Here is a 16,480-nt window from a genome sequence, read left to right on the forward strand (position 1 = left end):
AGCACTAACCATGTTTGTGCATATAGACTAAATTAAGCAATTTGTGACAGCTTCTTTAACCCAAGAAATCCTGTCTGTTAGTTCCATGTACCATCTTATGGTATAGATAGTAGATAGACCCACCCAATTTTGCCATAATATTAGACAACTGATGTGCAGGTCTAAACATGTTAAAAAGGTACACACCTGTGTAAATAATTCTCGATACTTCTCACAGTGTACGTCTTTGTGTAATAAAATTTGATCAGTTAAATGGAAATTTTAGACTATAACACATGAGTTGTCAAATCACTATATGTGTGTCTGTGACCCTAAGTGCAGCACAATTTAACCAAAATGTATGTTAACTAATACATGATATCAAGACATCATGTGTTAACCCATCCAGAGCTTGGAACCTAGTTTGTATAGAATGTGTGAGGTGTGACATAGGACTGCTGTTGTTAAATACTATACACCTTACTTGAATGCAGACATCACCTATAGAGTGTATGCAATAAACCAACCGTAACAGTATAACAATTGAAATGGCAGCCATGCTGGAGGACAGTTCTAAGATAACTTAAGATGACAAAGGGGACAGGTCTCTAGATCGATTCCACAACCATTCATACCTATTACACGTTTTATTGTACTATCATGCAAATTTTCCCGTGGTACCTTATGGAGGACAGAATTTTCTTTAAATGAGGATGACTCTGTTATGAGTGATGTCGTATTGCATACCCTTTATAAGGTGTTTGTTCATTTATATGTAGGGGTGAGTATGTATGGGGGCATATGTGCGTGAATGTGTATACCTATTTACATGATAAGTGAGTGTGTTTGTGTGGCTGCATTTGATCAACTATCGATTGCAGGCCTAAGGCTAGTCTGCCATGCATAGTTTCACCACTAATCTTATACCAAGTGTCTGACAATGTATGTGTGTCAAATTCCCTGTGCACTATCCACCCACCTCCATGAAAACGATGCAGGGACCCGAGCCACAGGAGAAAGCATTAGTGAGCAACATGAAGCAGTTGGGAGTAGCATTCATCAAAGACAAAGACGATGTAAGCATTTAGTAAATACTTGTTCATCAGCCATAAGCCATAAGAGACACATGCAAACCTGCCCATTCATATTAACTTATTAACTATAAGCTTTACACATCTATTTCAAGCTCATCTTAATTCTTTTCATTCAAATCAAGATTTAATTCCAAAACAGTGACTTGATCACAAAACAAAATGATGCATTTCCATGTTCTGTGATTTGATATGTGATGTACCATATAGCAGGACATGGAATGTTTCTAACTCACCCTCTCATTTCTTACTCACTCACCTCTGTTTATGGAGAGATTTGACCAGTTGGAATTTTTTACAAGAAAGTCATCACAAATTAATCATATCATTGAAATTGCTAAAATATTTGTTAACATTAGCGCATCATACCAGCTATGCTGTACAGAAGACAAAAACATGAGTTTGTTTTGTACCAAGTTTTGCACTGCGTATTATATCTAAAAACATAATACTGCATATTATATCAAATACTATTCACGTATATAAGCTGTTAGAAGAAACATCACTAGATAAGATTGGATCAAGGTTTCTTGTTCTTATGGCTATGTATGACAAGTGTTTGACAGTCATTTAGTGGGTTATATGTACATGATGTTCTCACCTCATTCAAAGATTGTAATGGTGTGTGGTTGAAATGTGGTAACAGGTACATGGTTAAGTTCATTCATGTCAACAATCAGATGTGGTGAAAAATAGTTCAGTTAGAAGTTATAGAACCATGAGAATGGTTTGACCTTGGGAGTGGTTTTATTGCCATCAGTCCTGAATACAGTAGGCTACAACACTTTATGTTACTCTTGGTTTGTCAAGAAAGTGTAGGGTAGTTGACCCCAGCAGGCCTTCACTGTCCCAATCCTTCTTTGCTGTTTGGAAATCACAATCTAACCCTAAACATGCTTCTATATTGCTGTGTTGCTGGAATTCCACTCACAGTAATGGTAATGTCAATTTAAACCTGGCAAATTGCCTTATTACTCTTTGTTAGGTTGGGGGACATGTCATAAGTGAGCACTTTTGGTGCTAAGCAAATCTTGTTGAGATAGTGGCACGTGTATAGCAATAAAGCAGAAATGGAAATAGCAAAAATAACTTCACAACATTTGTTTACTCTTGGTAATAAAGATTTGTTTCCACTTGAATGTGCTACATCTCATTAGCAATGTTTGGTCGCTAGATTTTCTCAAATTATGTTGTTGTTGGCAATTGTTGAATTGATATGCTATTCAAAACAAACTAAGCTGTATTTCATGCTTGCTTGATCATAAAACTGCAGCTCACTAAAATGTTATCATCACTAGCATCAATTAACTTACTAAAAACAACGGTTTTAATTTCACAAGTTCAACTAATTAGTTATATGTAAAATGATGTCTCCATTGCCATAAACTCAAAATTAAGAATGAAAAATGAAGAAATAAACAAGAAAAACAATAAGCTGACATTACAAACAGGTTATCATATCCTACATCTACAGTTTGTCTACATTCATTTAATGTAACACAATGGCAAATTAGTTCTGTGGATTGCACTAAACTGCTAGGATGTTGTCATACAAAACCATGTGTGCTTGTTCAATAGTGTAGTGGTGGTGGTGAAGGTATAGTTAGTCTCTTCTCTTCATGAAGTATTTGTTTGGGTAGTTCAGGGAGCCATTTAGACACAAGTAGTGGTATTTTTGTGGACACCATTCCAAGTTTATCACATAGGATCTTCATAATGTATTCATTTTGTGCTACTTTCTCACATTACACCCACTATCCTAAGTTCATCAGAAGAAATCGTCTGGATTTCGACTACTTCAGCCATAAGCCATTTGAGCAGTTAATGCATACCACATTTGAACCATATATCATCATATACATATGAGCCATTAAATGTCTTTTAGACGGGTAACAGGTACTAGCGATCCATCAGGGATCTTATGTCCATGTTAGCATGTTCTTCAGTTTTGCAACAAACGATTCTGTTGGTAAGGGAAGCACAAATCTACAACTTGCACATTATAACATTTTCAAGAGCATGTATTGTACTATTCTTCTCTAAGATAGAACTTGGAACCGAGGTCACTGATTACATTGATGCATAAGACATCATGTTAGTTTTGTCTGTGTTTGTTTACAGCATGTTTGAAGATATTTGGATTTTTCATTTGAAATCCATACAAATACACCCCCTATGGAAGACATAACCTTAATCTCCCATGGGGGTGTGTGGATTTCAAATGGATAATAGTAGGAGTGCAAAATGTGGGTAACAATATAAAAATGGAATCATGCAAGATGAGTGACATTGGTACCAAGTTCGTGATAATTTTACAATGTATTAACATTAAACCTGGATTGATTTAATAGAATAAAAAAGTTTGTAAGGTATTCGACATTGAATATTCGATGCAACAAGTATTCTTATTGAATCTGTTTCTTAGCTTCTAACGAATATTTGTTTGAGCAAAAGTTAAAAGTATATTTGACATCAAATATCTGGTGGAAATATAGTGTGGATTTTACGTCAACAAACATTTGTTATAAGTATGAACCGGGCCATAGCCCATACATATTAGGCATTGGTATAATAGTACAGGATGCTATTGTTCGAATCATTGGCACAAAAATTATTTTTTACAAATCAGCACTTTCTTGAACTTATATTTAAGAAATAAAGGGTAATGCATGATCCTTTACACGAAAATAATTTGTCCGAGGCAGTAAAAACGTAAATAATGGGTGAGGCGCAGCCGAACCCATTATTTAAACGTTTTTACTCCCGAGGACACATTATTTGCATGTAAAGGATAATGCTGCACCCTTTATTTCTATTATATTACCACAAAATAGTGTGATTTAAAGAGAAAATATCAAATTTTTTGCCCAAATATTTCAAGTTGTTTACTCAAGGTGGAGCGCATACGCGTAGCCAAAGCGTATGCACATTCCAATAACACAACCTAACATTCCATTCTCCCCTATAAGCAGGTATGCACATACAATAACACACCCCTGACATTCCATTCTCCCTACATAAGCAGGTGTGCTGTGCGCTGTGATGATAGAAGAACATAAAGTTCGTTGTCCTTGACACTTTATCGCTAATTAATGGTCTGTCACGTGACGCGTTTCAACAAATCACAGTGCGCGATTTTGAATAATGGGTCGTGGGGGTAATAGAATAATTTGTAAAGGTTTCAGAAGACTGTAATGATGTCGATACCATCTGTCTGTTGATAAAATGAATTTCTGTGGTCACTCATATGGAATGGTTTATACCATGCTACAGTGGTATCAAAATAAGAATTTTACAGTTTACTACAACGGTTCCCAAACTGTGGGTCACAGGACATTTGAAAGTCACAGGACATTTGAAAAAGGATTGCGAGCAAAACCCTAATGAAAGAAAACCATGAAGCTAGCTTTATACAGGTATAAACATCAACAAAAATGAAACAACCCCGACAATAAATCACATTTTCTGAAGCTGCATTGTGTACCTGAATTTGACATTTTCTTGTACTACGCATGAATTAGCAGTAAGCACCTTTTGTACATGGTGAAGTATTTTCAGGTCAAGCTGCATCTTAAGTCACCCTTACAAAATTTCAGTTTAGTAAGCTGGATCACTGATACTTTGGTCTCACCCATTCTCCACCCCTGGATATTTACAGGTATATACCATTATAATGGTTTGTGGGTTGCAGCAAGTAAGATGGGTAAAAATTAGGTTGATGGTAAAAAAGTTTGGGAACTGCTGGTTTACTGTGATGTGACAGGTTTGTGCAACAAGGCATATGGATATAATGACTGGGTTACAATAATTATTAGATTTTAATTTTATTAATTATTCACTGTTATACTTCTGTAATTTTTCTTTTTATCACACATTTTATATGAATCAATTTTTAATTACCTTATTGTTTAATCTCATTAAATTCTTTCACAGTAAATTTTAATATTCCTATGATACTATGTCACACTGGCTGGTTTTAACAATGTACACCCTCACTCACCTGAACCCAACCTATATCTTAACACTTCCTTCGCCCACATTGAAATCCCACTCCTTCACAGTGCATAAATGCGCCAATGACACAAGCCCACGGCAGCCATTTTGGATATACTAGTGAGGGAAAGAAAAACATAAGTACTATACCGAATAAAAAAGACTAGTTTGCGTCTGACGTCAAGGTAAAGGCACGGTGTGATTAGTTGCCGATCTGTGCAGAACAGCATTTTTGGTCTGGTTGGCAGGACGTCATACACAAACTAGTCTTTTTAATTCTGTCTACAACTATACAGTTACTTCATAATCATTCCTCATAAACATTTTTTTAATTCACCTTTACTGCACATTCAAGTTGGCACTAGTACCATGGCGGCCATCTTGGATGTGCATGTGGTGCGCAGGAAGTGTTAACAAACTATGTACACTCATTTTATATTTCAACTATCAAGTCATTTATCTCAAAAACTTATGTTAACTTATTTGAACTCTGGGAATGTAAGTAGATTAAGGTTTGACAGCATGTTTTGCTTAATTTATAATGAACTAAACAACAATATTAATATCATGGTGCCAATTTCATCTATTCTAAACTATTTTAGGACTAATATTGTACTCAAAGAAAATGTTGACTTGTTAGCTATTTTTAAATAGCTACTTAAAAATGGTACTTCTGAATCCAAATTGCTATAAATCTAAATGTGCATATTTTGTTGTACCAAGGGAGTCCAAAAAGGGAGAGGGGAGAAACTTTAAAGTTGCTCTATGATTAGGCTCTTTTAGTTGTACTTGGATATGGATTTAAATGTACCATCTAGATCAAAATTAGTGCATTACCTCATTTACTGCCTTCTAGAGAAGAAACCGCACTGATTTTGTTTTAATTGTGAACATAGCTCAAGATTGTATGTACAGTTTATATAAGACCTCACCAAAAAGTGTTCCAGCCATTATAAATATGCCTATAACTTTAAAACTATTTAACTTTATTTGGTATTTGAGAACACCAAGAGTTAAAAGATGACCAATGCCCATTTTCATTTTTGCAGTAAATTGTATTGATTTGAATTCAACATGAAGATAATGGTGGTCTTTTTTTACATCTTCTCTGGTTTTATAAGCTTGCATTTTATAACCATTGATCGCTGTAAATATTCCGGTGTTTTTTCTTTAAAAACACTGTTATGTTATTAATTTTGAACAAAATTGGGTGAATAGGGTATCAATTTGCGCATAAATAAACCATCTTATGTTAAAATCACATTGTGAATATGATCAATAGTTCTGAAGCTATAGGCATATTTATAATGGCTGATTTACTTTTTGAAAGGTCTTTATGCATTTACTATTGAAGAATCCTTCTGTAACTGTATCAAAACTTCTGAAATCCTAAACCTATAAATTCCTCATTAATTTTCAATTAATAGGTATCTAATGTAAAACTTAGAACTAATAAGCTCCGTTTGTAGACTCAAATTAATACAATATATGTTAATCATTTGGTACTTAAAGGAGGATTTCGTGATCCTAGCATCTTCTTTTTATGACATTTTTCAGTAGATATCCACGAAAAAAGCTTATTTCCAAAATTTCAGTTGATTCCGATTTTGCGCTTATGAAGTTATGCATGATTATGTGTATTACACTGCTCCATAGACAATGTGTTGTTATTTCGTTCTGGTGCACCAGAACGAAATTCAAATTTGGCGATATTTGTGCTAAACAAATTAATCTGCAAGAAATATTTGGTACATAAACATTATGTAGCCAGAGGTATCCAGTGGTGTAAAAATCTCAACTTTTTTGGGAAAAGTGGGGGATGAGGCTGTGGATCACGAAATGCCCCTTTAATAACTCTTCTCTAATCTTTCAAATAATAAGTAACTTGGAAGTGTACACAAGTTATAATTGTATCTGTATTATTATGATGAATTACTATATGTAACTTGAGCAAACCTTGTCTATGGACATTCTGTTTGATAAGGAAATAGCTGCCAAGTGAATTGTCCCATACCCTCACAACATGTACTCTTAATCATGGGTTTGAATAATTAATGAATATTTGTAAACATTTGTCGCCATGGGATATCAATATGCAATTCAGCATTATGTCAAGATTGGCAAACCATACCAGGCTCTGTATTAGTGGGTCATACACCCCCTATGGAAGACATGACCTTAATCTTTCACACAGGGAGTATGAAATTCACACTCATGTCTTCCTTAGGAGGTGTATGAATTTCAACTGGAATAACCCATTCATTCCATAGATGTAGTCTGCTCAGTTTAAGTTGAAGATACCAAAATTTGTCTATGAATGAATACTGGATGTTTCTTCTCATCAATACCCTGCTTATTTCAAAGCTTGATTCCACTATAACTTCGAGTGTTGGGATTTGGAGTTTTGACTATGCATTGGGATATCACATGAAGAGGATGTAATCAATAACCTGATGGAATAAAAGACCTGCTCCAGTGATTGGGAAATGTTGAAATAAAACTCATCTGCTGAATTGTATCATTGTTGATAATAAATTGTTTGTTGTGGAGGGAATTAATTTTCACGGTTTTAATTTGAAATTAATTTTCATGGTTTTAATTTGTCATGCTTTCAATGTGTTTTGTTTTCTTAGCCTCGAGCTCCCTCTCAGAAAAATATCCAGCGGAAAGAGCGCATCACAGAACAAACTTATCAACTCTCACGTTGGACACCTGTCATTAAGGACTTAATTGAGGTATGTAGGTAGGAGAGAAAAAGATATAAAAAGTGAATCCAACAGACGAGGACACAAAACACATCAAGTATCAATAAATGATACAAGAGGATACCTTGAATATGAACAACAGGAAAAAGAGCAAGGTACACCAACTGGACGTGGGGAAACAAGTAAAATACAGACTAGACAGTACAGGCCAGACAATACCATTTTGTTTGTTGTTGCTCTGTCTGGGTTTGTTTTGTTCATTGTTGTACTTAAAATAAACTTTTAATATGTGTTCCAAAAATCTTAATTAGGGTCAAGAAAACTTGTTGGTCAATTTTCAAAATTTTGGTGAATTGCAGAGGGCATCATACACACATTTTTGCCTTATGTTGATAACCAACACTTTTGATGAGTGATTTTGTCTCATTTAAACTGGGACATGTTCATACTGCTCTGCAGATGCTTTGCTGCATTTGCAGTGCAATGCTGTAATGCAATTTTTTTAAATCACTTCATTTGGTTGCAATATGTCAACTTTAGTACACAATCAATTGCACTGTGCTGCAGAACTGTATGCTACAATGAATCAATATACTGCAGTGAAGCACATTGCGGCATGGCAGCAAACAGGGCTACCCATGATGTGAATTGTGTTCACCACTAGCTGCTGTCAGTGATAGTATTGTACACAAACAATGTTACTTAACAGTTTCAATTTATCTTTATTTATTTTCAAGCAAATGCTATGCACTTTATTTAAGTACTGAACCTACTGCATTAGGTGACCTGTATCAACGTGCAGTTATTTTTTGGGAATTGCAGTGGAAGTAACATAATTTTATAGCCGCTTAAATGCAAATGCAGTGAAGTATGAATGGGCCTTTAGACAGTACATTTAACAACGACAAAATTCCATTATATTTTCACAGGATGCTTGCATTGACAAACTAGACAAGAAACTGTATCCATACTTGAAAGGGAGTGCTAACACTGCATCATATGGATCCTCTGGCCAGCCAAGAAGGTAAGATGTTTGTATGCAAAGACAAAACTAGATGCAAAGTTGAACTTGCAATTAAAAGGAGTGCTATTTATATTCAGTTATTAGCTTTTTGTAGAACTTTAAAAAGTTCTACAAAACATAACCATGTACAAAGTACTCACATTTTTTGGAAGACTCAATATTTCGAAGCATCCAGAACAATCCCAGAAACCAATACATCTTGTATAAAAACAACAAGTGCTGCTCAATCAAGTCATCTCTCAAGACAAGCAGGTTTCAAAATATTGAGTCTCCATAAAATGTGAGTACTTTGTCCATGTTTTATAGAACTTTAGCTAATAATTGAACCTCTTCCACAGATCTGGCTATGAAAGGGTATAAAATGTTACTTATTTTGTAACCAAGTCCTAGAAAAGGTTCTGTGCATGTAGCACTCCACATATGATTTGCCGGTAACAAATACCTTTAACCATGCTTCACATTGATGTTCACAGTTGGTGCCACTGATGACGTCTGATCCAGTACCCTGTCATCCACTTTATGTTCATCTTACTCTAATGTTGACTAAATTAATTTGAAGGATTTTGAGAATGATATCTTTCAAAACTTTTTGTATTCCAACAGCGCAAGATACGGCTATTGGCACAAGGAGAAAGGACAGATGGACCAAAGGAGTGGCCCAAGACTAATAGTATTCATCATTGGTGGTGTATCATACTCAGAGATGAGGACTGCATACGAGATATCTGAAATGAAAAGCGCCCCCTATAATAAGTGGGAAGTTTTGATAGGTAAGTATTTGAAGGCACTATCAGTGATTTGCTAACCTTAACACCCAACCCTGCTTTTTGCTATCGGAAGTTAAAGAAGAAAGGAGAAAAGATGAAGAAAGAAGTCACTTGGCACCCCCGGGATTCAAACCTTAGACCCCCTGCATGCAAACCTTAGACCCCCTGCATGCCAAGCACACAAACACCGACCGGTAGCCACACGGGTAAAGCTGCCTTGGGCAGCGATTCTGTGAGCATATAGCACTTAGGCTGATTGCATCATCGCAAACCCTGTGATTCAGGCATGCGAAGTGGTTTTCATTGTGCTATTTTGTGGTATTTATGGGTGTTAGGCTTAATCAGACAATTTAAAAAAATCATTAATCAATCATTACTAGATAAAGACCTGACATCCTAATCTTCTTGGCACATGCCTCCCATTACTACTTGATGTAATAGTGTTGCAAATTTACTTACCAAGTATAACACAAATTCTGTCTTCTTTTCTATAACAGGGTCAACACACATAATCACTCCGGAAGGATTTTTGAGTGACCTCCGTGACATCAATAACAGTTGAGCTAAAGCAGCTTGAGCAAAGATTTCTGGGATTGCTGTCAATGCAGGCAGAGTAAGAGAGGATCCCACCACTTAAAAATAACCATTTTTTGAATGCAAAAAAAGAGAAAAAATTCCAGCTTTTCACATCTACCAAGTTATAACAAGATTAATCTGTGGCAGTATAATATATAAAAGCTGTGTATAATAGTTCTGATAAACCACCCTTGAAAATGTCACCACTATCAATGTACTGCCCCACCACTCACTATAGCCAGCTATTTTGAAATAAAACCTCTTTGTTATAGTGGTATGTCAGAGGATAGAGTTTAAAGGTCAGAGGGTAGAAGCAATCAAGGGTCAAAGGTCCTTGAATGGAAAGTTATGTATGCATTTTGATTAAGAGCAATATAGAGATATATTTAACACAAAACTGACTTGCTGTTAGTATAGATGATACTTTTAGTAGACCAAAACTTGTCTGTGAAACTCTGCAGTTTAATCGTAGAAAGTGGCCATTTATTAACTGTCTAATTCATTCATAAACCACCTTCTCCTCTTTGTACAAATTACAAAAACAAAGGAACTCGTTATTACTCTCTTGTGTTATTTTGTGTATGTCATTTGGGCAATGAATTACTTTTCTGTAGGCTAGGAGCCCATTGACTTTTAACATTCCTTCTATACGATTTATCCAAGCAAATTATCTTGATGGAGATTTTACAATTAAGAAAAAAATATGTAGAATGTTTTTGATCATGTTGAGTATTAAACACATATGTGCTCGTGAATGTAGGATAGGCCTACTATGCAGTATTTAGCAATGCATTTTTCACCCTCAAGCTTAAGTGAGTTTCTTTTTAATGCTCTCTTATGCATATTTTCAATCAATAAACTCCAGTCCAGTTTTTACACTTGCTGAATACCGTTCACATGCTGACGCAGAGTTCTTAAAGCCCATATCATGGGATGATACTCCGTATGTGATTTAGCGACAACAGCATAGCTGCAATGTAGGTAGTTACACGAGTGATAGCTGGTACCCAAAGCAAAGATGACTGAGTAACCCGGTCATGAATAGATTTTTTTATCATTGTTGTTATTAATATTACCATGGAAACTTACAACTTGTTTGTATAAGGTGTTTATGTAGACGATGACCAGAGGAAGCACAACTCGTATAATATATATAGACATTCCATTTTGACAAGAAAAAGACAATACCTGATGTTATTATACGTGCTAAGATTTGGTCTTTAAAACAATCTAGCTCTTGCATTATGTATATTAGGAAGTCCCTGGATCTACTGATGTCTGAATGGTTGTATTTAGAGGGCACCTATCATGCTTCTTGTTTGGGCTGTTCCAGTTGAAATTCATACACCCACTATAGAAGACATGACATTCATCTCCCACACTGGTAGTGTAGATTTCAAACAGAGTCACCCACTTGGATAACTATATTTGAAATCTACACCCCGTGTGGAAGATAAAGGTCATGTCTTCCATAAGGTGTATGGATAACCCAGTACAGTTATTATTATCTGCGGATTGAAATACAACTGATGTGGATCTGTGGATTAATGTACATTACCACAGAGTTATTGATCATACAACTTGTGACCTAGTAAGATGAAATTGGCATACAAAGAGTGTGTTCGCAAGCAAAATGACAAAGATGATCTCAAAAGCTTGTTAACCAGGTTTTGTTACCTTATGCAGCACATTTCAAACATAATGAAATAGAGTGTAGTAGATCACTAAATTGGGCTATTCCAGTTGAAATCCATACACTTCCTTTGGAAGACATGACCCAAATCTGCTACACAGGGGGTGTGGATTTCAAATGGAGTCACCAATTCAGGTAGTCCCATTTGAAATTCACACCCCCTATGTGGAAGGTTAAGATCATGTCTTCTATAGGGGGTGTATGGATTATATACTGGAATAAGCTTCACTCCTAGCATGCTTGTGGGTAAACCAAAAATCAATTGCCTATGTGAAAAGGCTATATTCCTTGTTATAAGATGCTATATTCTCCTCAGTTACAAAATGTATGATCATGTTTGTCCAAAAACTGATATATGATTACTTAACCGAAAGAAAAAACAGGGTCTAGGAAACGCCCAATAGAGAAAAGACAAAAAAAATATGAAAATGCTTAATTGTACATTATTATTTGCTATATACTAATAACCTGTTAATAAATCAGGTTGATTACAAGCGATGTATGATATCTTACCTTACAATGTAATTTGAGTATAGTGTATATACTATATAGTGAATTAAATGACTTGACATAGATCAAAACAAGACTTTTGATTACTGATTAAAGCTCAAAAGAAAGACCACAATTAGGTCGGCTCTTGGCATGTTTTCTGACGGAAATTTAATATCAGGGATTTGACTATAACTGCGAGACGGACGTTGCCATTCAAGAGTCGATCTGTCCATATGTTTTTGGTGAATCATTCAAGGTTCATTTTGCTAGTGTTGATACTAATTTACCAAGAATACCACTACTGTTAGGTAGAAAGATTCATTCAAGTATTGATATATTAGTGAAGTGAGTATTTTTGATAGTTTTAAGATCAACACTGGTTAGTGGTTAACTTTTGAGCTAATCACTTTCTAAAGAGGTATATTCTTATCAATGTGCATGAATTCAACACCACTTGTTTTATTAAATAAACCGTTCAACAAATTTGTAGATTTTGATTCTTTTGGCAACTCATGAATTGCTTCATTGAGCAAATGACGAAATATCATATTTCCAATTTTTGAGTAGAAATGGGAGTTTTAGGAAGATATTCTTACAGCAGTAGGTTAAAAAATTGTGGCAGTTAATTATGTTCTCATCCATCAGGAGATTGACTGACCAGTTGTAAGTTTTTTAAAAAAGCAGATTTCGGCAACAAATGTCCAGAATTCATCATGTTCCTCAAATCCTTACTCTAACAGGAACTTGCCAAATTTCAGGTGCCACACCACTGAATGTAAGAATCTCATCCAGAACATCCAGAATAAAAATAGTTGATGAGTGTACAAAAAAGAATATACCTCTTAGGAAAGAATAGTTATGATATTGAAATCATAAACAAGGTGCAATATACTGTAGACATACATATTAATGTGATTACTTTTATGTGTTACCTCCTAAGAAGCAGGTGGCTCAACATCAATCAATATTGAATACTAGTAGTATGTAGATGTAAAGCCGATGGCTAATGCAAAAAGAAATATATTTAACTCTAAAAGTCGGCTTTTTAAAGTCATTCTTTAAAACAAAGCATGTAGAAGTATTATAGAATGTTTCAAAGAGTAAACCCATCTTTTATGCTATATTAAGGTACTTATATTATTCATATTTTGTAGTTTAAAACCATTTCTATTATTATATTGATTGGGGCTAATTAAATGTTCATAAATTAATATGTTGACAAGGTAAATGCTGACTCGGAAGAGTATTTTGACCAACTTCTTCATGTTTGACCGTTAACATTTTGGACAGGTTTGACTTAAAACAGGCAGCATGCATAGCTGATTGCATCAAAAAGATAAGACTTAAAGAGATTAGACCAGTGAATAACGCTGTGAGTAATCCCAATATTGGTCTGTCATGCATGAGAACCAAATAGGTGTACCTCCAGCAAAAGCCAGAAACCAAGCAATAAATTCCATCTTTAAGCTTCAGCATCACAAAGTTTAGTGCATGACAAATTAGCACAGTGCATTGCAAGCAGAACATGGACAAGCACACACTTTGAATCGGTTTACCAGGTGTGGATTATCTATTTCACCCTCCATGAGTGACATGCAACCATGGCAGAGTCTGTACTCTTTCAGTTTAATCTCTTTGGTTTGCATACTGTTTGACTGACATTTGAATTGCAAGAAGTCTTCAAAATTGTATTTTTGTGTAATATCATTGATCTCTTTTTAGTAAATTCCTGTTTAAACAGTACTTGACTGATATATTTCTTTCCAAATTTATCATTGAGTAAATATTTATATTTCTAGAGTTTTTCAAAGGAAAAATAATTTGGCAGTTTGGGTAGAAAAAATAGGCTGGATTTGGTACCAGTAAATTTCTGATAAGAGTAGCCTTTTTGTCAACATTTAAACTTTGTGTTATGATAGATTTCTTACCAAGTAATTTCAAGGTCACTGAATGGATAGGTAGTAGTGGTAATTATTGAAGTTGATAGCATTTATATGGTACCCCATTGGTCCTGTCTTCATAATACTTCATTAACAAAAAGATGTACTAAAGAAAAACCAGATTCAGAATTCCTAATTAATATTGAACCTACTTGGGCTTTTGTACAAACAAATAAATAAAACATCGTTGTACAAGTGCTTGTGTTTTAATCTGTTTACAAAGAGTTACTATTTTGTACATCACATTAATAAAACTAAAATAGTGAAAAAAGGTGATAATTCAAATAAAAGATTTAAATTGAAAGTGTTTACAATGACTTACAATTTAGTGAAATGTGCCAAAGTATTATGTGACCAAGACATCTCAGCAACACATACAAAATGGGAACAATATGTTGTGATATCTTAAGTAACTAGCATGCTGGAACTGATGGGACGGCACAGATGCTCCATCGCCATGGCAGCATGTATTGTTTATAGGGCAAGGATTTCATGCATCAGAACATAGAGTATATCTAGAATGTGTGATGATAACCAAATTGTCTGTCTGATATCTGCTATCCTGGGAAAAATAGTTGACATAATTGAAATGTATACCGTATCAAAATTGGAAAGGCAAGTGAAACGTGTGCAATATATGTGAAGCACAGACTTCCCCGTATCTCGCCATTCTCCACTACCTATCTTTCAATGTTGTGAAGGTCTCACAGACCTGTTGACAATATGGCTTTGTCCAACATTGAATTGGAGGAGCGGGCCAAAAGACTGTCAAAGTGTGCCAACATTTTTTCCACGATTGCAGATACATTAAGTACCATATATCTCAAACAGCTTACTTTGAAAATGGTGGTAAACTTTGGAGAAATCTTGTTTATAAATATTTATTATCTAATTTATTTGTAAAAGGTTATCAATTTTTTTATATGGGTATAAATTTTGTTTTTGGAACTTGCTTTTTTTAAGCACTGCGCATGTATTATAGTACTTGCAGCTTCATCATTATTATGGTGCTATTAAAATTTGGCAGTCACAGTGTTCTCACAATGTACATTTAATTGATAAACACATGTAATAAATAAACTAGGGATGCACTAGGATTTCAAGTATTCCTATCAGTTCTTTAAATATGCACACAAAATTGTATTTTTAGAAAATGGCCATATGTATTGGGTACAAACAATAATTCATACTTCGGGTCATTTTTCCGAGTTGTGATTATTGAAAGGTTTGAAATTATTGATTGGCTATGGAAATAAGGTCGGGGTTAATCAGGGCATAGAAATGGTTGCATTTATCAATTGATGCGGAGAGTTGAGAAGTTGAATGTGTACATTGTATGCCTTGAAATCAGAACTCAAAAATTGGATGTGAAATGTCCTATTGAAGAACTATGAAGAACTGATTAAGGATTTGATATAAAAAAAATGATGGGACTTCACTTACACAGGGACATTTTGTGGTTCAGGATGTTAACATTCACTTCATCATTTAAAGTACAGATTTGGTAAGGGTTCATTTGTTAAACACTTTAAAACTGATTATCAACTATAATTTCTATGAGATTATTGGCATATCAAAGCAAAATATCAGTGAAATAACTTCATTAAAGGAGAAGAACTAATTATGATATTGTAGATTTAGGTGCCAATCTTTGTACTTTCCAATATTCTATCTATCTATCTATCTATCTATATATAATTGTTTTCATTATTCCATATTGATGTCTAATATTGATGAATAATTGTGATATTGATGGACGTATTGTATCAATAAATGTTGCATGTATAAGTAAAACAAAATGGTTTCAAAATGTAGATTTATTTCTGACTTGTGGTTTTCTGTTCAAATAAAAGTGATAACACATGACTATAAACGTTTCATGTGGATATGGAGTAACAAGTTTTGCATGTGTCTAAGGCTCTAAATATTGGACGAGGCATTATTCCAATATTACTGTCGAGGACATATTTGGGGGAAAGGATGCTGCAACTGCATTTCTATATTCTATAACTGCAAAAACAATGCAATTTAAAGAGAAAAAATAACCTCTTATATGCCCAAATAAACATCTCAAAAAAGTAACTAACCCCCCCTTAAATAACAGCCATTATTCAAGAAGTGGCTATTATATTACAAATCTATAAAATGCGTTGGAAGCAGAATTTATTTCTGCGCATTTTGACACCTCATTTGATACGATAGGCCTAGAAAACAATAAAA

The 16,480-nt window shown here is 34.6% G+C and overlaps 1 protein-coding gene across 1 annotated transcript in view; it reads left to right on the top strand.

The window, feature by feature from the left end:
- LOC140138016 (syntaxin-binding protein 1-like) overlaps positions 1-13,335 on the top strand; it is a 42,759-nt gene extending 29,424 nt beyond the window's left edge. Inside the window, 5 exon segments of the mRNA XM_072159848.1 lie at positions 978-1,055; positions 7,697-7,798; positions 8,698-8,792; positions 9,396-9,562; positions 10,057-13,335. Coding sequence (XP_072015949.1) covers positions 978-1,055; positions 7,697-7,798; positions 8,698-8,792; positions 9,396-9,562; positions 10,057-10,121 — 507 coding nt within the window. The 3' untranslated portion in view covers positions 10,122-13,335.
- Positions 13,336-16,480: the final 3,145 nt, after the last annotated feature.

The sequence above is a fragment of the Amphiura filiformis genome, chromosome 17, assembly GCF_039555335.1.
Source record: "Amphiura filiformis chromosome 17, Afil_fr2py, whole genome shotgun sequence".
Classification (NCBI taxonomy): Eukaryota; Metazoa; Echinodermata; class Ophiuroidea; order Amphilepidida; family Amphiuridae; genus Amphiura; species Amphiura filiformis.